Consider the following 23,939-nt stretch of genomic DNA (forward strand, 5'->3'; position numbering starts at 1 on the left):
ACTCGAGATTCGTCAGGCAGGCGCCCTTCAGGCGTACAACGGTGGCCAATGACCATGATCTCTCGAGCTATCAGCACACTCTTGACTCCCGAAAACGTCCGCCAGCGTAGCGCATTCGAGTGACGATCCGGTTAAGGTTCTGGAAGTGTTCCCAGACGAACCTTCGAATGCCAGGGTTCTGTGGGATGACTTCACCACCGTAGTCGCTAGCCGGACCTTTGAGCGGAACGTCGTCGATGTAGGGTACAGTGTGTTCGGGAGTTTCGGGCTGAAGTATATAGGTTACGTCGTCGTGGAAGATGGGTACTGCATTTGTCCACCCCATAGGAAGCGTAGTAAGTCGCATGGCTCCATACGGTGTCTGGAACGTAGTGAGATCTCTCGAACTTTCGGCGATATAGCGTTCGTCGTAGCCGACATAGAGGTCTAGCATCCCTCCGCACGTTCGTCCTCCGAACTGTTCGGCGAGATGTTCGGGAGTCGGCGGGACACCAGAGTGTTGGATCGTGACTGCGTTGAGAGGCTCGAGACTGTGAACAATCCGCAAGGACTTGCCGTCCTTCTTAACAACACAAAACCATCGCGAACGGTACGACGAGTTCGAAGGTTCGTAGACTCCAGAGTCAATCTTGCGGCGAATCATCGAGCAGACCTCCTTGTACAGACCAGGAGGGATAGGGATGTTCTTCTGGACCCAGGGCGTGTGCGGGATCACAGGAAAGTCTATGGGTGGGAAATATTCGGACTTGAAGTTGCCACGTTCGTTGTCCGACCAAGCGAACGCGTCGTTGTTCGTAGCCATGAAGTGGTGAAGTAGATCGCGTTCGGCGGGTTGTAACAGATCATCGTCGTGCAGCTTATCCGAGACAGCTGCCCTTTCGGCCGTGTAGCGACCTTCGGGCTTGAAAGGAGGTGGGTTGGGGTTGAGTTCACGCATCGTAGAGAGCGGATCTCCCTTGATGTCGCGAACGATACGAAACTGTTCGGGGACGGACCCGAGAACAGGTCTCGTCTTGAGTGCGACCGGCTTGTACTTCTTCTTCGATTTTGCCTGTGCGAATGTGGACACATCAGGAGCATCCTCGGACGAGTCGGTACTGTCGTGGGTATGGCCGGTGCGGGTATACGTAGGTAAGTCGGTCGAACGAGAGAATGTGTTCGGAGAAGTGGTCGAAGATGCATGCGTGTTCGAAGGTTTCGAAGCGTATGACGGGGTATGCTGAGTCGATCTCGTAGCCTCGGTGGCTGTCCTGACTTCATCGAAAACAAAACTGGAATAGGTATGTGGAACGGAGAGATACGTAGCCGCGAGAACTGGGTCTTCGAGAGATGAATGTTGGCATAGGCAGAAATGGACGGGGTATCGTTTTCGAAGTCGATCACAAGTGCGACTTGCTCGTCATCGTCGGCCTGAACTACGTGTTCAAAAGTCCCGACTGCCTCTTCTGAAAAACCTCTTGGAACTTCGGCGTCCTCGAGGCATCGTAGGTACCGTGATCTGTTCGGACGTGTTCGGGCACAACAGGGTGATGGTTTGATTCTCGTCGGCGAAGTTCTTCACCAGGCTCTCAGTGATGACGTCGAATGGTCGACCTAGCAGCACGTCGTACGACGCGCGCTTGATGACGTGGATCTGGAGATACAAGGTGATCGGGCCGACTTGACATGGTACGTTTCGAACAAGGCCGAGCGAGCGGTCACTCCACCGTTCGCGGATTGCATGCTGAGACGATGGTCGGGTCGAACGATAAACCGAGATGATAGCACAGTGCTTCCGACATGCAGATGACCTGCGAACCGGGATCGAGAATGCAGGCTACCTTCTCCTTACGATCGATCGTGAGGTCGATCGTTCGAAGCGAGTGGGACTCGGCCGCGACAGTAAGTTCACTAGGTATCGCGCCTCGAGGCAACACCCTTAGGTACGTCTCGTACGAATCTGGAATGATGGTAGCGTCCGGATCAAGCTCGTTGTCGTGGCAGTCTACTAACGCGGGTCGTGTGTCGGAAGTTCTTCGAACACAGCCATGTTCGTCGAAGTCGGGTTCGAGTCATGCGTCACTCTTCGGGGCGTCACAGCTTCGCGATAGCGGTTACGAAGCTCGGGCGAGATGCTCAACAGTTCCTCGATGGTCAGCGGTACCGTTGGCGTGCTCATCGACCGCTTGAAGACGGACTCGGCAGCTGGGCCTGAACTACAGGTGCAAGATTCGTATACGAGCCGTCCCGGTTCTTAAACTTCGTAGGCGCTGCTCCGAAGTTTCGGGTCGTCGGTGGTGCATAGGTCGCGTCCCGAACATTTGCGAAGGATGGATCGGACTCTCCTTGTCGGGCACTGACTGCGCTGGTGGCGCCGAGGCCTGGACGCTCGGCCTAGAGTCTGCAGGTGGCGTCGAAGCTCTCGGCGGTGGACCGGTACGCTCTGCACTCTTCGAACGCGTGGTTGGGGCCTCGATCGGTGCTGCTTGCTGGCTCGACACAGCGGCGAAGCGAAGCGCACGGTACGCTCCTTCGAAGAGCCTCGGGAGTCCGGAGCTCGTGACTTATCGGTGGGCAAGTTCGCAGGACGGGCCGTGGAACGCTGCGGCCTCTTGTCAATCAGATTGACCGAATTCCAAACACACCTGAACCAAGCTCACATGTCTGAGAGGTGTTTCAGGGAGCTATATGCCATTCAGACAGATTAATGGTACACCTTTCTTTGTGAAATGCCTCTTAACGAAGTTATGTCACGTAAACTAGTTTCTAGGCGCGTCGGGTATACTGTGAAGTCTCTCTGTTCACATTAAGTTCCACTTTGGTAGGCTGCAAACATACCATTCTCGAGCCATCAGACGATACCACGCACGCTGAGACAACATGCGATACATTGTACAGTTACAGACCATTCACGGTGCAAACAACTACTAGTAGTACAGTCCCAGGAATGTAATCAATCAGTTCCACAGCTCTCCGTCCTCGTCGCCGTCATCCGATGCACCTTCATCTGATGACACTGTCGCCGCGCCTACATCTTCACCCCAGTAGGCTCCAGGGCCTGTGTTGTCAAAACCTTCTGGTGCTACCGTAACTCGACATCCTGCTTCCCCGATGTCTGGCCGCACTGCAATCAAACCTCGAACGGGCTCCCTCACCGTGTGCCACCTCGCCTGCACATATTCGCGACGACGTGGAAGGCCTACTGGCCAGATCCACTTGAGGTTGATGAATTTGTGCCTCATGGAGCACATAGGGAGTATCGGCTGACTTCCCTCTGCGTAGTTGCACACAAATGTCGTCATCTTGACGTATGACGCTTTGAGCACGGGTACGTTGGTGAGGGGAAGGGAGAGGCGGATGGGGAATGTAGGCTCCATCCAAGATGGAACGAATGTTTCGAGGGACGGGTCGTACTTATCAAAGCCCATGTCGTGGCCTTCGATTTCGCCAGTGAACTCCCAGTTCAACAGCGGCAGGAGTTGGCGGAGGAAGTGGCTGCTCGGATACTCCAGGGATAACGACGTTTTTCCCGTCCTCGTCAAGCTCCCCTATCAGAGGGACGGAAACGGGTTGGTATGCCACCTGTCCATCGCCAGATGCGTTTGTCAGTACTGCTTCTAGGTCCAAGAGGTTTCAAACTTACGGAAACGTAAACCCACACTTCAACCAGTACCTTTCGCCCTGCCAGTGTAGCGCAATTTCCGGCGGCCCCAGATGGGTCAAGTGAATGGGCCGTGCCATGCTCGAATACAGAGCCGGCTCAGATCCCATAAGACCCACCCGCCGTATTCCACCTTCTTCTCCCGGGCAAGCTTGGCCATAGCGTACCTCGCGTAGATGTCGGGTTGCACACGACTCAGCTTCATCGGACAGTGTGCGTACATCAAACACTGGACAAAAACAACATTAGACAAAAGCACAAGGAGCATGATACGGCACTCACATAATCGAACAGGTACCCAAACGTTTTTCTCTCCAAACAGACCACAGTGACGTGGTTAATAGTCGAGCATATATGGCACCGCCTCGATTTCATGCATACGTCCTCGAACTTAGGTAGGCCGCTTGGTATAGACAGCTGATGATGCGAGGGTCGAAGCGAATAGCAGGGAAGGGGAACATGGTGCTGGAAGAGTGGTGGCCAGTGTTGGGACAGCAGAGAGACGTCTGAGACGCTTTGAAGACGTTTGAACCAGTTCCCACACTAAGCGCTCACGTCGCGATGCGTTCTGTGGCCCTCGGTGCAGAGCCTTCCTCAGTGACTCGGAAGCGTTTCACCGAGCATAAATAGAGTAGATAGAAGATACTTTATTAACCGTACAGCTCAGAAAAACACGTAGCAACTAATGAACCAGAAAAGTCCCATTACAGTGGCAACCAACCAACGTTTCAGTATCCATCAGAATCGAGCTCCCAGAGCGGTTCATCCTCAGGCTCAGAATCAGCCTCGTCCTCGTCCTCTATCCCTGACCCTGAGTGGGAGTCAAACTCGCTGTTCTTGCCCCCGTTGTCTCCGCGCTTCTGTATGAGCTGTTCTCCCCACCTCACCACGCAGCCCTCCTCTCCAGGTCGAGGCCGAGTTGCCATCCTGGGAGACTGGGGCGGCGGTGGAACAACGCTCCAGGCCGCTTCCACATACTGGCGGGGATTTTTAAGGCCCTCCGGCCAGATGATGTCGAGCCCCATGAAAGCGTACTTCATGGAGCACATGGGAGCCGTCCGTTCCTTTCCAGTCGCGTAGTCGTGCACATTGATTGTTTTCTGAATTTCCGACTCCTTGAAAACGGGGATGCTGTCGAGGGGAAGAAGCTTGCGGATGGGATGCTCGTCCGGGTCATTCATGTAGGCAGGGATAAACGTCTGCAACGCTGGGCTGTAGAGGTCGAACGTCGCCCAGGGCTTGTGGGGCGACCCCTTGAAGCGGTTTAGCCCAGGGATAGCCTGGATCAGGAGCGGCTGGGTTGAGGGACCGGGTATGTCAATGACCATCCCGGTGGAGTCTATCTCCCCTATGAGGGGGATGGAAATGGGGTTCTCCCGTTCTGTACGTTAACGCAACGATGTCTGTTAGTACTGGACAAACATGGCAAGACTCTCTACGCACTGCGACATAAAACAGTGCTTCTACCGACGCCAGCCGCCCCTCCCCCTCTCGCTCGCTCGCACACGCCTGGTGCAAAAGAGGACACAACTCCGGACGCACGTAAAAGTCCGGAATTGCACCCATGTAGACCCATCCGCCAAACCTGGCGGGAGGATCACGCAGCTTGAGGGTGAGTTCCATCATTCTCTCAACCTTATCTGGCTCGATTTGCACAGGGCTAAAACGCATGGGGCAGCCAGAGTCGTCGCCCAGAAGACACTAAAGGGTGATCCATGAGACAACGCCTAGCCAGGCACGTTGTGGAGAACAACTCACGTATTCGTACAATTCCCCAAAATGCAACCGCTCCATGCAGATCACCGTGACGTGGTCTATGTTGGGGGAGCGGCTGCATGGTGATGACGAGCCGCAGTAGTACTCGAATCCGAACTCCATAACCTCGCTGATAGTCTTGATGACGCGTTCGTCGACATTGCGGGGTGTAGGCATAGTGGAACGGAATAGGTAGAGAGCGGGTGGGATTTGTTGGAGATCGTCAAGCAGTTTCAGACGAATGGGATGTGTTTGAGAGACTAAGAGCGCCTTCAACACGTCTGAAGCGCGAAAAATCCGTTTGAAGCAGATTCTCACACTTAGGCGCTGAAGCCACACACGCCGTGCTCAACCAGTTCTGTGCCCAGAAGAGACTGCACATCAGTTCAGTGCTTCGGTGCGACTGTAACCTTCCTAAAGGGCAGTCTTCTTATGGATAAACCATCCATCCGATCCGAAAAAAACTCTAGTAGCTCAATGGATTACAAGCAATGGAATAGTAGACGTTACAAAAGTACACACTTTCAGCCCCAGAACATCTCCTCACGTTCTGCCGTTCCTGCAACTTTGTCCCAGTCCGACTCTAAAGCGATCCAGCCCCCATCCGATGCCGGATTGTCACACTTTCCTCCCGCCGTACTTCTCTTCCCTCGACTGCCAGTCTCACCTGACTGCCGGCCTGTCCAGGTCGTGGCCCCACTGCAACCACACCCATGGGATCCGGCATCTGCATGACGCTCCACTGTCCCTGCAGATACTCGCGGCCGTCTTGAAGACCCACCGGCCAGACCCAGTCTAGCTCCATGAAGTCATGCTTCATTGAGCACATAGGCTCCGTTCTTCCTCTTCGCCCGGCTGCGTGATCTATCACGAGGATGGTCATGTTTACGTTCGAATCCTTCAAGATGGGTACGGTGGTAAGGGGAAGGGACAGGCGTATGGGGAACGTCGGGTCTGTCAGCGACGGGTTGAACGTTTGCTGGGACGGGTCGTAGAGGTCGAGGTTGGTGATGGCGTCGTCATCCGTATTCTTGAAGTAGTTCAAATCGCGGATGACCTGGCAAAGCAGTGGCTGCGAGAAAGGCCCTGGGATGACTATCTCCGACCGAGCGGTGTCGATCTCCCCAATGAGGGGGATAGAAACGGGCAAGAACCCATCCTGTGCATCGCCAAAACATGTATTTCAGTATTGCAAGGTGGTTCAAAGACGTTCGCTGCGCACCATGACATAAACCTGTGCCTCCACCAGTGCTGTCCGCCCCTGTTCCCATGCGTCGCTGGGCCTCAACAGAGATAGAGTAGGATGAAACCTGTTGCTCTCCCTCCAGAACTTGCGCAACGCTCCCATGAAGACCCATCCGCCAAACCTCGGAGGGCGTCTGAGTTTCTTCGCGCATTGGAGCATATAAGCTGTCGTTCTTGGAGTCGACTGGATGCGACTGGGCTTCATTCGGCAAGCAGCGTCGTCGCGCATTACACACTATATAGGGGACAAATCAGACTCGAGAATATGACTAGCATGGACCTGTACTACTCACATAGTCGAACAGCATACCAAAATGGTCCTTCTCCAAGCACACCACGGCGACATGGTCGATCGCGGGGAACGTAGTGCACTCTCGCGAATGCTTGCACACTTCTTCGAATCGCGGTCCGTGTTGAGCGAGGATGGCGATAAGAGCTTGGTCGACAGGAAGTGGAGTAGACATGGTGGACGGAGGTTGTGGAGAGAAATAGGATACAGTCCACAGCTCTGAGAGTGGCGTCAAGGAATAAGCCAGCGCCTGGCCTTTGAGCGCCGGAGCCACAACGAGCCACACCGAGTTGTAATGAGTTCCGTAGCTCACAAGACATTCGTTCTCACTTAACAAGTATTACAATGGATTTCGTCCCACTTAACGAGTATTACAATGGATTGTGTAGTAAGAGGAGGTATCTATATAGTACACCAAAGAAACATTCAATTCACTGGGCGACAAGTATACGAGAAACCGAGACACCGCAAGAATCGTCCCAACTGGCGAAGAATAATTCAGTACCCATCAGAATCGAGCTCCCAGAGTGGCTCCCCCTCCAATTCAGCGTCCTCGTCAGACATTCCCTCTATGTCTAAGTCCATTGCCTCGTCTTCTTTTTCCAAATTTACCTCCTTTGTCTGCGCTACCCCGGGCGTTCGCACCACGAACTCGTCCTCTTCAGGCTGCGCCGGCACTCCTGTGGATAGACGTAGTGGGAGTAGAGCGCTTTGGCAGGTATCCTCCTTGTACTGCCTGTGATTTGGGAGGCCCACCGGCCAGATAAAGTCCAGCCCGATGAAGTTGTACTTCAGCGAGGACATAGGCTCCATGGTTTTGCGTCCCGTGGCGTAGCTTCTCACGTACTTTGTCATTACAACATCGTAGTCCCTAATAATAGGAACGTGGTCGAGGGGGAGGGACAGGCGGATAGGAAAGGCGTCTGTCATGTCCGCCGGTACGAACGTCTGGGATGCCGCGTTGTACAGGTCATAGCTCGGCGTGGGCGGTCGTGGGTTTTTAAAGGGATTGAGCCCCGGTATGGCCTGAACAAGCAGGGGTTGTTCCTCCGGACCTGGTATATTGATTGCAAACCCGGTGGGCTCTATGATCCCTATGAGGGGGATGGAAACGGGGAGTAATGCGTCCTATGCATCCCCCAAAGACGTCAGTCAGTAGACGTTAGCTATGAAATCCGTTGGAGACGCACCTCAACATAAAAGAGAATATCTACTAACGCGGCCCGTCCCTGTGGCCCCTGTGTCTCCGCAACGTAGGGAGGCCACTGGTAATTTAACAGAGGACGCGACCGCTTCCAATCCTCGTAGCACTCGGGAACAGCACCCATCAACACCCATCCGCCGAACTTCAGAGGAGGGTCATGCGGCTGATTGGCGGCCTCCACCATGAGTTCCCTGTCTTCTGTATCGATCTGGGTACTGCTGAGTTCCATCGGGCAGACATCCGTTCCGTCCATAAGACACTGATTGAGGGCGAGAACTCAGACAGCCACCCTGGTTGATAAAGTACTGAGGAAGTACTTACATAGTCGAACAGCATACCGAAGTTGTCCCTTTCCAGGCAGACGACTGTAACATGGTCCATCTTGTCGCAGAAGTTGCATGGCCGTGATGTGCTCCAGACTTCATCCAGAGTTGTCGTTACAGTGAGTGCAAAGATCTTGAATAGGCGTTCGTCAACATTTCGAGGCGTAGGCATATTAGGATAGAGGTGTGGGGAGAGGATATGCTTAGGGCAGTCTGAAGAGCGCTGTCAACACGTTTAAAGATGTTGAAACCGATTTGAAGCAAACTCTCACCGTTAGGCGCCTAAGCCACACTGGCATCGCACCCGGGCCCTCCGCCCGATGTAGGCTATTGGAGGAAATCAGAGAGTCAAGATATGGGTCCGTATTACAATTGAGCTGTGGTTTTTGGAGGTTGTGACACTTCACGGACATCGTTGCAGCACAATTGAAATATATAATAACATTTTCAAGCCTACTCACAGCTCGCATGGTATCAGAGAGCCTTCTGAGAGGATCTCCCAAATCTCCACCTCCTCCTGGACGTCAACGTGAGTAATTTCTCTTCCGTCAAGCTGAAATCCCAGAATTTCCGAAATTTCCCTGTCATCCTTCGCTCCCGCCGCTTGAGCCTCACCATGCGCCTGCCCTGTCCCAGCCTCCACCTCCGAGTTGCTGTCCTGAGCATTGGCAACCGGTTGCAAATCCTGAACGGTACAGTCCTCTTCCCCAATAAGCGGTCGCACGGCTACTGTGCCGTCGGAGCTCCCTCGATCTTCGATGTGCCAGTCCGCCTTCAGACATTGACGGCGCTGCGGGACATCCATTGGCCAGACGAAATCGAACGCCATGAAACTCGCCGTCATAGAACACATCGGTACGAGGGGCTTGAGACCGCGTGAATAGTCCCCCGCATCCTCAGTGAGGGCTACGTTCGATTCTTTAAAGACGGGGACATGTTTGAGAGGGAAAGGAAGGCGGAAGGGCACCACGTGCAAGCAGGCGGGGATGAAGGCGTTGGCATCGACACTGAAGAGATCAAATGACATCCCTAGTGGCTGTTCATGACTCTTCCACTCATTGAGCCCGCGAAGAAGCTGAGTCGTAAGTGGTTGGTTGAAGGATATTTCGATCTTGTTGTCGAGTACATCCCATATGAGGGGCAAAGAGAGCGGCGGATGCCTGTCCTAGATTATGTCACAGTCTGAGAATGTCATGAAACATGTTGAATGATTCATTGTGTCTCACCAGCACGTAGAGCATTGTCTCCACCACAACTTTGGACGCTTGCCCCTGAAGACACGTCGGCACAAATACCCCCCCATGGCTCTCCAGAATAGAACCCAACAGCACCCATCCTCCCAAAGTTGCAGGCGGGTCTAGCGCGTCGATCGCGCCCAGAGCACGCCTCAGATCTTGTTTATTTCCTTGAACGTGGCTTAGCTTTGCAGGGCAAAGTGAGCAGTCGTTCATTAAGCACTAATATAACACAGCAGGTGGTTGGTTTGAATCACTGAATAAGAGAAATAATGTACTCACGTAGTCGAAAAGCACGCCAAAGTTCTTCCTTTCGAGGCAGACCACCGTAACGTGGTTAATCTCGGGGTTTTCTGGACACTCCTGGGCATAGTGGGCGGTGATTCCGTAGGAAGGTAGAGCTGGAGCCAGTAATCGAAGCACTCGCTGATCCAAACGGACCATGGTTGTGTTCTGTGCAGAAGGTTTGAAGATGTTGGACCGACAAGCAGGGTGTTTTGCGTCAGGCCAGCTGTAGTGACTGTCTGTAGATAGGTATGGTGCGGCGCCTCTCGGCCGGTATACAAAGTTCTCACTCACAAGCGCTCAAAAGCGGAGAATACCTAAGTCAAGGACTTCTCATTGGGACTACACTACGCGTATATTTCTACCACATAGTCTGATACGAGTACATGCTTGCCCAGTTGTTAATAAAAAGCTTGTCAGCTTTGTCAAGAACATTCTCAGAGGTCCAGTCTGGCGGAACAACACCTTGAGACCTATCTGGATACGCCGGTACCAGTTGGCAAGACTGGCGTATTTGTGATACTGGGATGATTTTGCCTTGCGGCAGACCATCCGAGCGTAGCGGCGGTCGATTGACTGCATACATGAGATGCGTTGGATCAGCTGTACCGGAAAACCGAGTGTACCACTCCACATAGGCAAGTGGTCCTTTGGGCCACCATGCGGGGGCCGATCCGCCTCCTCGCCTCGCGTGAAACTTCTTGGGTAGCGTGAATATAACCTTCACTCTTCCCGCTCGCGTACCTACGCAGTAAAAGATGAATAACTGGGAGAGGTGCATAAACAATAACAATACCTTGTACCCCGGTGGACTCGGCCTGCTCGTTCTCGAGCACAATGACTGTGTCGAAGCGAGATTTTCTCCCCTTCGCAATGGATCCAGGGATGCATTTTACAACGTCTATCTCCTCCCTACCGTCGGACAACTCGCAAGGGCTGAAACGAAACTTGTGATAGACGTCGACACGATCAAAGGGTAGCCAGGTGCGCGCGAATTCGCGTCGATTAAGTCGAAGTTCTGAGGGCTGTAAATCGTTGATGAAGGTCGCCAGGGCCGTGGTGAATCCAGGTGCGCAATGGAGCTCTTGTATCCGCGTAAGATGCTGCTGAGGTGCTGGTGCGTACTTCGCAATTTTGACCGTGCTGCCCACATCCACCAGCTCGGAGTCGTCCGGAGGTCGTTCAAGGTTCTCCGCATCCTCGCCCGGGCTACCTCTACCCTCCGCGTCGTCCATTTCCGCCGCGTCGTCCATGTCCGCCGCGTCTTCCTCGGCCTGCTGTTCCTTCTGAAACACCTCATACAACATCATCTTCTCTCGGCGGCTGATCCACTTCACCATCTGGGGGAATTCGTCTCGGTGATTGGACGCCCTCCACGCATCCTTCGCGAAGTCGATGTGAAGACGCTCAAACATCTCCGTATTGTAGTTGTCCGTGGTGCCAAAGAGACGGATAGAGTCGACGTAATGGAGAAGGGAGTGGAATTTTGGGATGTTGAGGTGGTCGCGTATACCCAGCTTCACCAAGATGCCCTTGTGCTTGTGAAACGTGTTCAGGGCATCTGTCATGTATCCAAGGGTGTCGTCGTCGTGCGTCGGGTACTGCGCGAGGTAGATGAAATCGAGGAGGGAGCGAAAAGCGAGAAGGAGAGACTTGGGAATCTTGCCTATCAGACAGGCCAGGAGCACACGAGCCATGTCCTTGCGCTCTTTGCCAGTGATCTGCGAGAGGGACGAAATACCGTGCTTGAAGTGTCGGATGCCATAGGCCTTGGGAAGCGTGCGCAGACGCCTATCTAGCTCCTTGGAGCCCAGGATATCCTGACACCAAGATACCAGGTGCTTGAATACACCCTGGTAAAGCTGATGCAAGACGTCTGGGGTAATGGAGAGGTGGATGTCTGTGTACGGCAAGTCCACCCAGAATGGTTTCTTGACCCCGCCACTGACGTCTTGCTCCATGCACGCCCCTTCAGCGGCAGAGGCATTGCGGCTGTTCTTGTGGGCATCAGCGATGATTTCTTCGGTAGCGTCTGAGGTCCGAGGGTCCGAGGGTTCCTCTTGCTCGAGTTTGTCAGAGGGACATTGGCATTTGGGACATGTTCCATACTTCGAGCATGTCACTAGACACTGCTCGGGGTAGTCCGCAACGTAAGCCGCGAGGATGGGATGGACTCGCCGGACTGAGCCGTCTCCTCCTGTTACCTCCATCCCCTCCACGCCCGCATGTGCCAGGGGCTTGAGAATGATTCGCATGGCAGCGTGGAAGAGCCGTTGAGACCTCGCCTTGCGTTCGCGTTTAGTGAGCTTCTCGCCGCCAATCTTGGAGACAGGGAGGTAGCCAAGGAGAATACAGGCGTGCTCAGATGGTTTGCGGCGAATGGCGCGGGGAATGTTACCGAGGGTGAGGTATACAGGATATGCCGACTTGTTCCCGGAGAACTGAGTCAACTGCGTCTTGTCCGTGGAGATAATCACTGGCGCAACAGCAGCGCCTTCTGGTAGTAATTGCTGTCATGGGCTTGCCTGTAAGTAGCATGTCAGGAGTGGACATAAAATAGACCGACCTGCACAGAATTCCACCATAGCCCCGTCCACATCTCCGTGAAGATCTGCTTCATTCGAGACCGGTCGGCAAAGACTCGTTTGGGTCGATACACGATATGTTTTGCGTATGATGGGTTGCCAAGAAGTGCCTGAATTGCCTCCAAAATGTCTCGATATCGCACTAGGTGCATCTCATCTGGTCTGTCTGGGAACGACAACGAGGACATCTTCCACGAGGCTCTGTCGGGTATGCTATCAACCCTCATAAAAAGCTCCCGAACATCTTTGAAGGTTAGGCCGAGCTTCTCGACAACCTACAAACGAAGATTGTACATCAGAGCACAACGTATTCAGAGGTATTTCGGAGACTTACGCCAGGTATGCATAAAAATCTGTTCATGGCCTTCTGGCCCACGTCCTCTCGAATAACCCACATGGCCACTCGCCAGTCCAGCTCGGAAGCAAAAGGCCTCCACTTCTGATTTTTGTCTTGCTTCTCCCCTGGCGGTTGGTCATCGCCATCTACGTCCATTCTGTCGTCCTCATCCACCTCCAAATCCTCGCTCTCTTCTCCAAAATAGGCTCTCCACGTCTCCACAATCGTCTCCTCCATTCGTATAACCTTCCCGGCGAGAAGGTCTTCTTCTTCCAATCTTGTGTCGTCTTCGTCGTCCAACTCTGGCATATGGGGGGCCGCAAGGGCGGCCGGACAGGCTGACAATTGGATGAAGACGCCTCGGGCTCTCCGTCGTTCTGAGAGAGTGAAGGAAGAGGATCGTCAGGGAGATCGAACCTGAATAGGTCTCTATTCTGGAGAACATCCAGAAGGTCATCGGGGTCCACGTCCATTCGCCCGGCAGCAGGGTCGTTGACTTGTTCGTTGTTTTCAATAACTTCTGGCGCGAGCGATACTGGGTCTCTGTTCTTCCCTTTATTATACCATCTGCAAGACCTCGCCGTGCTCAAGTGAGCCATCATTCCTTGCGCTGTCCTGAACTCCCTATCACAGGCTGGACATGTGCGCTCATCGGGGTCGCCTGGCCATACAAATGGAGCATTTCGACGGGTCATGCTAACACTGAATACTATTTGTTAGTCTACTTGATTTAATGGATTACGCCTCAGATACTGTAATCTCACCTGCGTCTGCGTGTTCAACCTATCTGAAGATGATGAAGAGAAGCAGCGCTGGCAGAAGAGCGGAAGAAACGTGCTCGTGGGCACGTCGTAGCGTCTGACGCCCATGCAATAATAGACTATGAGGTAAAGCCCGGCCGCGTCTCCGCGTCCTTGTGTCTCACACCCACCTCTATGTTCGATTCGCACAGCAACGCACCACACGATAAGTGAGATATGAACTGCTCTAGCATTGTAGGTGTAAGTAGTGAGGGAATGGCACACTTGAAGTCTTATCCTGTCCTATAGTGCATCCAATACCTTCCTGCCATGCCCACGCAGCATGAGCTCTTGTCTCGTCGTTGGCATTGGTTGGTAAGCTTTTCTTAATATCTGACCTCACTCACCTGTCGGACGAGCAACTAACATGTTCCCGCCAGAGTGGCGCACGTTGAGCAGCACTTGCCTTATATGGTGTTGGCAAGTCGTTGCCAACATCGTTTTTCCCTCTTCACATACGTATCAAGCCTACTACTGCTCCGTGGACATCCATAAAGTCTAAGGTAAGCCTTACCTTTGCTGTTCCGACGAATTTAAAGTGGACGTGTCCAGCAGTAGGTGCAAAGCCTGCAGGTCGGTCAGTTGGGTGGCGTAGGTGAAGAGGACTTGGGCCACGGCGAGCGCCGGCTAAGTCAGATTGTGTCTGTTGTTCCGACGCTGTTCCCGTGCCCGACGTTCAGGCTAACGGATCCTCCCTTTACTCAAGCCACCTCTGATAACCAAGACATCGCTCATGAAGTCTCCTCCTAGCTCTGACACCGACTCTGACAATGGGTCGGCCCGCGACACTGATAGCTATGGCTCCGAACCTGGCTCAGAGCCGAGCGTCCCGGGCTCAGACTGGGATAACACGCAGCCAGGCACCCCCATTGACCCTCAGCAGCCCGCGCACATCGCGCTTTACTCCCCTGGCCACTCATTTGAAGAACGCGACCACTTGATTCTCCCCAGGTCACTGCTTCATGATGCCGAAGGCTCTCAGCCGTCCCTAGTACCGATGTCTACAGGACCTAGTAAATCCCTGTCCGCCGGCCTCCCCGGCGGTATTCCCCCCAAGTTCTGGGACCTGTTGAACAGCGGAGACCTCAAGCAAGGAGAGTATTACAGGCTGCGGGAACACTTCTACGAGATCCGGAAGCTTCAGTTGGAGTGGGAGCAAGCCGGCTGCAAGGGCTTCGTGACCAAGGCAAGCCAGTTACATAGAGAAATATACCTTGACAGCGTATTGACCAACCACTTTAGGATATCACAGTCGGCATGAATGAGCGGTCGTATGCCCTTCTGCAGCAGAAGCTCGATCAGAGTTGGGAATGGTCGCTCGGCGACGAGGGAGAGCATGATCATTGGGTGGCGTTCCTGCGGTGCACACAGTGAGTTGAGAAACACATTGTTTACATGACCGCACCGTTGACCTAGTTGAAGACTCGACTTCTGGCCGACGCTAGGCAAGGCAGTGGCAATCGCACCGACTTTTGAGGAAGAGTTGACCTACCTGATCACCAATCACTTCGCCGAGATGTTCCGCATGAGTGAACCCGAGCCTTTGGCGTCTACTGCGAGAACGTCCGCCAGGAGCATCATCAAGACTCCCGATGTCTATTTCAGCTCTAGGTACAACACGGTGTACAAGGAAGCCATCCAGGGTAATAGCCAGCCCGCCTCAACACCGTTCTTATGCTTAGTCGCTCAGACCGTCGAAGAATTCATTTACAACGTCAAGAAGGTTCGTCTGGTCTTCTTTGTGGCATGGTTGGCGTAGTATCTGAAACAGCAATAGATGGTGTCCATTGTGGAGTCGAAGGCTCTGCATGCACTGCAAGGATTTATCTTGGTGTTGGTCAAGCAGGCGGATGGTGTCGTTGGTGCTGACAGGATATATCACGCTAACTCCTTGCGCCACCTCATGTTTAACCTGCACACAAAGCACGGCTTCGGCGACCCAAAGACTCCTCCACAAATGGAATGCGGCGTCCTGTTCTACGGATGTCAGCAGTTTCCTGACTTCCTGGTGCTTGCGAAGCAAGCATCTACGATGCAGCACTGGGAGAAGGGCAATTTCATGGTATGTACGTTATTGAAAGTTCTGTTGTCCAGCTCTGACGGCACTCAGTGGTTTACGGGGGCACGCAAAGGGCCGCAGGCCGTTCCCAGCGCCGCATGGGAACTGTTCGAGGCGTTCGTACACTCAACAGTGGCCACGTACGCCGCATACGTCAAGGCTACAGGTTGCTACCGCGTCCCCCCATCTCCGACGCAGTTCCCACGCAATTGGAGAACACATACCGCGACTCGCTAGTGGGATCACTCCCACGGCGCATAGCAGGCGATCTACGGGATGATGTGTACAGGGTGGCGGAGCGGATCTGGTCTATGAAGGAAGGCAAGGGACGTACGGACATCCTAGCTGCGTCGGCGCCTTACGGGCCGGAGGGAGTATTCCGCTGCTATCTAGCCTAGTAGTATTTCGAGGTGACGTCGTCTTCGTGCTTGTAACAGTGGAGCTTGTACGCAATGTATCGTGGAATGCCTATCGCTTGGATAACCTGATGCGGAACTGCACGGCAATGTCAACAACAACATGGCCGGGACGATCTGCAAGAAGCGCTGGGTGGCGGAAAGGTGATTCAAAAATGAGATTGCTCAAAAGCACACGCCGCGATAGTCCCCGAGCGCTGTCACCTGTGAGAACAGAAGCGCGTCCGCCGTGTTACGCATGGTGGACGCGATTCTGATCGCCCAGGATCACTATATCTCCACTTCATCCTTCATGACTGTGGGGGAAGTCCACCTAGGTCTTACTGCGGTGGTGTCGGCGGGCGTATCTGCCAAACTTGAAGCTCTAGCCACTTTGGCCGGTATGGAGAGCTCTGTCCTCTTGAACGACGAACTGGACGTCGGCGGCGGTTTCAAACCAGACACCGTTGTGTCTATCAGCATCGGGATGAGTCGCACCGCCGCGGGACACATAGAGTCCATGTCGTCAGAGTCTACCCCTCATGCAGGAAGAAAGGTGAGATTCGTTCTTTGATCAAACAAGGCCACTGACTCCGGGATGGCTCGCAGCTTGCAGACGAGATGGCGGCTGGTAAGGAGGGGGTCGTAGGCACCATTTTCGTCGTAGCCATTGAGAACCGGTACCGCAAGTCTCGAGCGCCCCAGGACCATATCATCAGAGGGTGGAAGAAGCTGGCCGAGGAGAGGGGGATGAGTGATTCAAGGCGATGGGGGAAGTGGGGGTATCGCGGGTGGAACCCGACAAAGGGAGGTCAGAAGTTCCAGTCCTGGGACCTCAGTCGCGGTGCGGCGAAGCAAAACCCAGCCCTGTTGGCCTCGAAGTTGGGCCATCGCAGCACGCCCGGCATCACCTACCAAGGCCACGTTCTGGCAGGATGTGTTGATGCATTCGTCACTTTCCTTCCTCGTTCCTCGTACCCAAGGGTAGAGGCCGCGCTGCAGAACCCAAATTTCAAGTGGACGGCCGAGAATCTCAAGAGGGAGTTCGGATTTTTGGTGAGCAGATATATGTTTCGTAGCGGTAACAGTCTCTGAACTACTACTTCAGCCCATCTCCCCAAACGGGCGGGTAGATGAATTCGTCAACACCTCCCATCATGTGCGCGAGTTCTACTACACAATGTTCAAATCTTTCTTGGCCACCGCTGCGTATGAAGAGGTTGCCGACGTCATCGATTTTGACGACAATCCATTTCAACATCTTCCAGAGCCGTTTAAGAGGCGCGTTGATGTCCTTCTCCGGGACTCGACGGACTATAATGCCTTCGTCGACGTCGACGCAGACCACGCCTCCCGGGAGATTTTTGAGGACAGCGAGGTCTACCGCAATCTCTCACCGGAGCAGCTATGCTCGGCATCTCGCGACATGTCTCGCGCCCTGACTCGCTTCTTGGAATTAGTGGCGGATACCAGATTGAGGGCCATGCTGGAAAACGTTAGCTAGGATATATTGTATATCATATAGTACTACCCCACGCCAACACGATCGACTTGAAAGCTCCGTAACACATACTAGCGCCCACAACCGCGATCGCGCGCGCAAGCATGAACACTCACCAGAAACATCTCTTGTGGCTATCATCCGATGAGAGAGAAGCTTTGAAGACGTTTCTCGGCATGTCCTCAGACCTCCCGCCTCAGCTGTCACCTGTACTAGACCGACTTCATCAAACAGGCGGTTCCAAGGACTCCGCAAACACGTTGGCCTTGTCGGAGGTGCAGCCCAGTTCATCAGATGCTAGCGTGCAAGGTGCAGGAATGCAAGATGCAGGAGCTGAGGTCATACACAGCGGTACGACTGTTCAAACCATCAATCACCGAGGTTGTTATAACTCTTTACAGGACCTTCGCAGGCAGATGCTGAAGTCGGCAGTCGGCGCCGTTCAAACCGCTCCAAAAAGTCGCTGTTCCATAGGGTCTCTCAGCCTACAAAACCCGCCAAACAGCAGCCCAAAGTGGCCGGAAGACGTGCAGATCGCCAACCCCTCTTGCTTCGAGACTGTAATAGAGGTTCTTCCAAGAGAATATGGGTGCAGCGTGGGACGCCTGCCACCAAGACCACGCCGGAGATCACATCTTTCTTTGCCCGTCTGGCAGCTTCCGTCAACTTGAGCTCCAACTCTACTAGCTGGCAGCTCTCGGCTGTTCATACGTTGCTGGAACGTGGGGACGATGGCAGGGGCTTCTTGGACAATTCAATGGCCTCAATCCTACAGAGGTGTAGCCGGATTACCGCTGGCGACATGTGTATCAATTTCTTCGTCATGGTACATTACATGCAATTAGTCTGCAAGTGCTCGAGGTCAGTACAACACCATCCATAGTAATCCCGTGATAACACCAGTTGATATTGTTATGACAGCCTGCGTCGTGTTAATGACCTAAGTACATGTGGGGTCTATGACCAATTTGTCAAAGGACATCCCTCCGCACCGCCCCAGCGAACATTTACGCATTGGAACGAAATTGGGAGCAAATTTGCTGCGATTGCATGCGGTGGCAAGCACGAATCTGTATCTACAAAACTCACCACTAACGCCATTTATTCAGGCACTATATACGCTGTTCTACTCATTGCTAACGCTGGGCTGCGTTCAGAGATTACGAAGTCCGTTGGCGATTTCCCATGGGCAGTGGCCAACATCCTACGGAATCCGAGTCAAAGTAGGTACACATCTTAGAACCTGTTTCAGAGTGCTTAACTAGCCTTGTATTTATGACCGCAGATACCAAAGCAGGTTCCATCGTCATCGAGACGATTATTCCAGCAATTGACGTACTTCGTAAACAAATACCTCTGCAACTGGACATGTTGTTCTCCCCGGGCGTCCTACACGATCTGGGTCTGACTACGGACAGGCTCCATTGTGGAGATCTGGACCAGTCTGATCAAATGTTTGGCTCCCTGATATTCAAGTAAGCGCACTCACTGCTCAGTATTGCACCGGCTGCTGATATATTGCCAGCAATTTTACATGCGTGGAGCGAGGCAAAGAACCGTGGGCCACATGCCTTATTCCCTTACAATCTCGGGAGACAATTCAGCTTACCAGGGCCAGTCAAGATCTGTTCCGCCGTGAATGTCATGGTGCGACTGACCCTCCTTCGCCAATGTCAGCTATGGACGAAGACCACGAAGACCACATGAACTTGGAGGCTGACGGACCAGGCACAATAGATGCAGTCTGTGACTTGCCCGGCACTTCCCTATCAATGGAGGGCTTTGATCTCCGCTTGGACGAGTATTGTACGTATCCGGTGCCTCCGTCGCCGGAAGAAGCTTTCGCATGGACGGAGACGCAGCGATCGTTCGCCGAAGTAGCGCAGAAGCCACAGACTGTCCTAGCTTTGCAAGACCTGGTACGTTGTGCTCATGAGTTATCAAACTTCTTTACTAAATGCCATGGCGCCGGCCATGTATCAGCTATCAGCAAGATACCAGAATGGCCGTCGGGTTGACTCCCGGCAGTACATTGCAGTCAAGCCTGACATCGCCAGGTAAGCTCTCTTGATGTGAGGTGAAGTACGTGGGCATTAAGGCTGTTTTGAAGCGGACCTCTTCGAATCAACGATTGTAATGGGTCACTCGTTGCATGCATATTCGGCAACATGCCGGACGAGATGCGGAGGACGCTGGCAACAGACTTAATGGTCTGCTTTGAAAACCAGCCGGAGAACCTCAAAGATACATGCTCGGCATTGAAGGGGAGTGAATATAGCTTCCCTGCCATCCATTTATCTTGGTATAATCGGCACGGCACAAGGGTTCGTGCACTCTCAATATTCACGTTGAAGACTGCTAATTTCTCAACCTGCCATTTTAGGGCTATGATGTTCCAGTCCAGAATCATCCCATGCTAATAGAGAAAGATGACAACTCGCGTACGAACTACGGTCAAATGCTCCCATATCCGTCTCATGCCATGCGCAAACACGGGGAGATATATGAAAACATGAGGCACATCTTCGAACACGTTTTTGTGTGGGTTGCTGAACAGGTATGTCGCTCAGAAATATCATCCACGCAAACCAAATTCATAGTCACAGATCGAGCAGACGTTGCCCAATGACTTTGAGGATCTCCGCATAGATGCAGAGGTACTGCCCGGAAACGCTAGCCCGATCGTCTACCCATTCCTTTCTCTTGTCATCAATCTGAATGTCGTGACTCTAGCTCACAGAGATTCCCAAGACAAAGCACTCTGCGTTGTGTTGCCGATCGGAGACTTTCAAGGCGGTGATCTGTGCCTATATGAGCCTGGGCTTGTTCTTCCCCTCCGAAGCGGCGACTTCGTGGCGTTTCCCTCGTCATGTATAACTCACTTCAATTTGCACTTTAACGGGCACCGTGCATCACTTGTACTGCATACGGACAAGGAGATAGACAAATGGACGAAGGAGGGACGGAATGGCTGGGCTGACAATCAGCATTTTCGGTAGCATTGGCGCCGTGTACGTTATATCCCTCGGTTCGTACCTTGCATGTTCGCACCGCAATTGAGCCATGTTACGCATGTCAGAGCTTTGCTTTAGCCTTCGTTCCTCCTCATGTCGTAGTGCTCCTCAACATCTCCTGCAGTCCCTCAAAAGCATTGTATTTTTTCTGGGTTCTTCGGCGGTGTCGGACCCGGCTCCCGCGCATCTCCGCGACTCCGGCTCGGAGTGTATACGATGAGTTTTCACCGCTGGCAAATGTTGGACTTCGACTGTCGCTGACGGTCTGTGTTCACGCATCCTCTGCTATTTCCTCTCACAACATGGCGCCGCGGGAGACTCGCTCCGCTGCAGCAGCCAAAGTCTCGAAGCCCCCGGTCAAGACCCCCAGGAAGCCGAAGAACAGTGCGGCGGCCAAGGTGACGTTGAGCACGGCCGACGTTGAGCCATCTGGTCCCACCACCTCCATGAGCTACCTGGAACGTGTCAAGCTCATGAAGGGTGCAATCCGGGCCCAATTTCCAAATGCCAGCGAGAAGGAACTCGATGTGTCGGCGCGGAAGGCGGTTACAGACATGAATAAACGGATGAAGTCGGACAAGGAGCGTCTCGATGGTGAGTATGCTATATTGCGGTGGCAGTGTGATCTATGCGCTACAGGGAGATACAGGCATACAGGGCGCGAGCAAGGCGATGATGGAGGAGGAGGACGGGAACGAGGAGCAGGTTGACGAACTTCAGGCTACGGAGACGGGATCGGACATGGGCTCTGTGGTCGAGCAGGCAGGACCTGTTACGCCGACCAAGGGCAAGGGCAAGAATACAAGTAAGCAAACAACGTCGCTCTTAAGTGCCACTCCAACTGGTCTCAGAGACGACTGGCGCCACTACACCCATCAAGAACGCGCCTAAGAGGAAGGTCACCATCATCTCGGACGAGGAGGCTAGCGACGCTGAGGACAAGCCGGAGAAGAAGAAAGCGAAGACTCAGAGCCCACGAAAGTCGGCGGCGGCTCGATCCTCCAAGTCTGCCGGGGAGAAGAGCGGCGCAGGTGAGTAGCGTCAAACATGTTTTTTGTACGCTAATGCTCGGGGAACCATCTTCAGGTGGGAAACGTACCGTGGCGGAGGTCGTTATCCCTTCTCCACCTCGCAAGACCGTCTCGAAAGCGTCCAAGGATGAGGAACGCTTGACCGCACTCCTCGGTGAGTGAGGAACTGAACATATATTGACACCGGTTGATGCTTGGTCAGGCAGGAAGGGGGCGAAGGGGGCGAAGAAAGGAAAGCCCTCTCTGGTCGTGCCGGAGAGCAACAGTGATGAGAGCGAGAACGATGAGAGGATGGAGACCGAAGACGACGAGATGGGCGGCGACGGTGAGCCCAGTTCTCTTTTCAATGTTGACATCATGCAATGTTGCAGCTCTACCCACAGGGCACAAGGCTCATTCGATCGACGACGAGAGTGATGAGGAGGAGAGGTCGTATAAGATGTCTGCAGGCGACGATGACGACGACGAGGAGAGTGAGGAGGACTCATGGGTGAAAGATGAGGCAGACCCCGACGAGGTAAGCTTATTCCAGCAGCTGAACTGACGACTGAGATGTTCTCCAGATCATTGTGAAGACTGAGGAGAAGCCTGCTCGCGTGCCGAAGGGGAAGGGAAAGTCGAAGACGGCGAAGGGGAAGGGGAAGGGGAAGTCGAAGGGTCACAAGAAGTCGAAGCCTGACGAGGAGGATATTCTTGCGCAAGAGCCTTGGAAGACCCTCGTGGTGCGTGCGCAGCAAGATCTGAGGGCATACCTTGCCCTGGAGAACGCGTGGCCTCGGAAGAGGGGTACAGATGTAGAGAAGAAGAGCGTACCCAAGCGGATCATGCAGGATATTGCCAAGCATCACCCCTCATACGCCCGCAACGCCGAATTCCAGGAGGACTTCAACAATAATTTTGAATTTCACTGGGAAGCACTGGCCAGACAGGTAAGTGTCGCTCTGGGTGTGGTCCAGTACTCACTTTCAACGTTTCAAGGTCATCAAGGGCGCATCACAGCTCCGCCAGGAGGTCAAGCAGAAGGCCAAACGCGTCGTCGAGAAGGAGTTTATGTCCATCAAGCTGTCAGAGGTCGATGCTAACGGCGCGCCGTTGAGTGCCCTTGCACGGGCACAGAAACTTCAAAGTGCGAAGGAGGCCCGCATCAAATGGCTGAAAACAGACGACGCGTTCCATTATGGGAGCCTGGTGCTTCCCGACGCCAACGTCGATCCTGAGGTATGTGTTCCGTCTCCCGTAAGGGATCTATGCTCACACCAATCAGCTGTGGGAGGAGCGGAGCTCGACACGCCCTTCCACAACATGGCCATAGCGGAGGTCATAGCTCTCCAGTGGTGGAGCGGACCACACCCGGAAGCTTTTCGCGGGCGCAACAAGGAGCGGTTCGAGGAGGCGTTGAAACGTATCCCGAGCAACATGATTGCGCTCGTGTGCAGTGCGGTGAGTGACATCAATCACATTGGGTAGGGCTACTGACAGTCTGAGCTGTACTACGTCAGCTCCGCGTGGCCCTTGATGAGGCTCTGAAGGGCAATGCTACGGTCAACTTCGATGAGAAGACGTATGCCCCCGAGTAAGCCCAAGTGGTAGCGATCTGCCAGTTATTCATGGTTCTAACGATGCCTGATACAGGCACGACCAGTACAAGGAGAGCGTTGACGTCGTCCGGGAGCTGGGCAACCCAGAGAATGTGTCTTCCGAGGCAGGCTTCATTCGGCTGGCGAAGTCCATGGACACCAACCTGTCGACCAACATAAGGTAAGTTGGCTTCATGTGTGGGATCCCAGTCTGACAAGGGATCTGTGTTCTTGCAGGGCCATGGCAGGGATTCCCGAGGGCGTGGAGGGCGTAGATGGTGGAACGGGCAAGGGAAAACGACCCCCCGGCATCAACTTCGCAAAGGTGAGGGGCAAGTGGGGGAAGCCCGAAGATGCCTCGAGCGCAGCAGCCAGCTCGTCGAAGGCGGCTGATGCAGGGGGGTCCAAAGCTCCGCTGTCAAAGGGGCCTGAGGCTGGCACGTCCCAAGGTGGATCGTCACAGCCCGTAATGCCCGATGCCGCCAGTGGCTCGAAGGGCGAGGAGGAGGAACGAGACTGAGCGGTGGCACGAAGGCATGATCTCATTGCATGGCGCTAATATGGCTACTTACCCTGCTGACAGGCTACGTCGGTGGAAAACTCCGTCTTTCGGGTTGTCTACGAGAACTGTTGTACGATAGTGCGTTCTCTCCTTTGTACCCGT

General features: G+C 53.8%; 8 protein-coding genes across 8 annotated transcripts; 4 read left to right on the forward strand and 4 right to left on the reverse strand.

Moving 5' to 3' along the window:
* Nucleotides 1-2,936: 2,936 nt before the first annotated feature.
* B0H18DRAFT_957625 (uncharacterized protein) lies at nucleotides 2,937-4,101 on the reverse strand (the record flags this gene model as incomplete). Its single annotated transcript, XM_048042589.1, has 5 exons — nucleotides 2,937-3,527; nucleotides 3,623-3,660; nucleotides 3,731-3,869; nucleotides 3,923-3,950; nucleotides 4,022-4,101. 5 exons carry the CDS (start codon nucleotides 4,099-4,101, stop codon nucleotides 2,937-2,939), a joined length of 876 nt encoding a protein of 291 aa, XP_047889428.1.
* Nucleotides 4,102-4,368: 267 nt separating this feature from the next.
* B0H18DRAFT_1122634 (uncharacterized protein) lies at nucleotides 4,369-7,104 on the reverse strand (the record flags this gene model as incomplete). The annotated part of the gene is made up of 7 exons (XM_048034550.1): nucleotides 4,369-5,013; nucleotides 5,084-5,341; nucleotides 5,399-5,676; nucleotides 5,733-5,769; nucleotides 6,063-6,554; nucleotides 6,618-6,875; nucleotides 6,934-7,104. 7 exons carry the CDS (start codon nucleotides 7,102-7,104, stop codon nucleotides 4,369-4,371), a joined length of 2,139 nt encoding a protein of 712 aa, XP_047889429.1.
* Nucleotides 7,105-7,427: 323 nt separating this feature from the next.
* B0H18DRAFT_957627 (uncharacterized protein) lies at nucleotides 7,428-10,135 on the reverse strand (the record flags this gene model as incomplete). The annotated part of the gene is made up of 7 exons (XM_048042590.1): nucleotides 7,428-8,057; nucleotides 8,120-8,392; nucleotides 8,455-8,679; nucleotides 8,729-8,783; nucleotides 8,918-9,621; nucleotides 9,683-9,877; nucleotides 9,974-10,135. 7 exons carry the CDS (start codon nucleotides 10,133-10,135, stop codon nucleotides 7,428-7,430), a joined length of 2,244 nt encoding a protein of 747 aa, XP_047889430.1.
* A 202-nt stretch (nucleotides 10,136-10,337) lies between these two features.
* B0H18DRAFT_882096 (uncharacterized protein) lies at nucleotides 10,338-11,937 on the reverse strand (the record flags this gene model as incomplete). Its single annotated transcript, XM_048040881.1, has 3 exons — nucleotides 10,338-10,720; nucleotides 10,773-11,058; nucleotides 11,272-11,937. 3 exons carry the CDS (start codon nucleotides 11,935-11,937, stop codon nucleotides 10,338-10,340), a joined length of 1,335 nt encoding a protein of 444 aa, XP_047889431.1.
* A 2,494-nt stretch (nucleotides 11,938-14,431) lies between these two features.
* On the forward strand, nucleotides 14,432-15,994 carry B0H18DRAFT_1122638 (uncharacterized protein; the record flags this gene model as incomplete). The annotated part of the gene is made up of 5 exons (XM_048034551.1): nucleotides 14,432-14,875; nucleotides 14,941-15,068; nucleotides 15,121-15,421; nucleotides 15,476-15,760; nucleotides 15,809-15,994. The coding sequence occupies 5 exons, from the start codon at nucleotides 14,432-14,434 to the stop codon at nucleotides 15,992-15,994; spliced, it is 1,344 nt and encodes a 447-aa protein (XP_047889432.1).
* Nucleotides 15,995-16,465: 471 nt separating this feature from the next.
* On the forward strand, nucleotides 16,466-17,656 carry B0H18DRAFT_1122639 (uncharacterized protein; the record flags this gene model as incomplete). Its single annotated transcript, XM_048034552.1, has 3 exons — nucleotides 16,466-16,708; nucleotides 16,762-17,208; nucleotides 17,261-17,656. The coding sequence occupies 3 exons, from the start codon at nucleotides 16,466-16,468 to the stop codon at nucleotides 17,654-17,656; spliced, it is 1,086 nt and encodes a 361-aa protein (XP_047889433.1).
* A 754-nt stretch (nucleotides 17,657-18,410) lies between these two features.
* On the forward strand, nucleotides 18,411-20,652 carry B0H18DRAFT_882126 (uncharacterized protein; the record flags this gene model as incomplete). The annotated part of the gene is made up of 8 exons (XM_048040882.1): nucleotides 18,411-18,514; nucleotides 18,575-18,876; nucleotides 18,939-19,128; nucleotides 19,179-19,572; nucleotides 19,637-19,710; nucleotides 19,764-19,977; nucleotides 20,037-20,210; nucleotides 20,260-20,652. The coding sequence occupies 8 exons, from the start codon at nucleotides 18,411-18,413 to the stop codon at nucleotides 20,650-20,652; spliced, it is 1,845 nt and encodes a 614-aa protein (XP_047889434.1).
* A 317-nt stretch (nucleotides 20,653-20,969) lies between these two features.
* B0H18DRAFT_1122641 (uncharacterized protein) lies at nucleotides 20,970-23,795 on the forward strand (the record flags this gene model as incomplete). The annotated part of the gene is made up of 12 exons (XM_048034553.1): nucleotides 20,970-21,261; nucleotides 21,317-21,472; nucleotides 21,519-21,698; nucleotides 21,754-21,852; nucleotides 21,901-22,023; nucleotides 22,070-22,215; nucleotides 22,262-22,627; nucleotides 22,677-22,916; nucleotides 22,980-23,138; nucleotides 23,198-23,271; nucleotides 23,331-23,456; nucleotides 23,513-23,795. 12 exons carry the CDS (start codon nucleotides 20,970-20,972, stop codon nucleotides 23,793-23,795), a joined length of 2,244 nt encoding a protein of 747 aa, XP_047889435.1.
* Between the last annotated feature and the right edge of the window lie 144 nt (nucleotides 23,796-23,939).

Source organism: Fomitopsis serialis (assembly GCF_022376445.1).
Source record: "Fomitopsis serialis strain Sig1Antser10 chromosome Unknown B0H18scaffold_80, whole genome shotgun sequence".
NCBI classification, from domain to species: Eukaryota; Fungi; Basidiomycota; class Agaricomycetes; order Polyporales; family Fomitopsidaceae; genus Fomitopsis; species Fomitopsis serialis.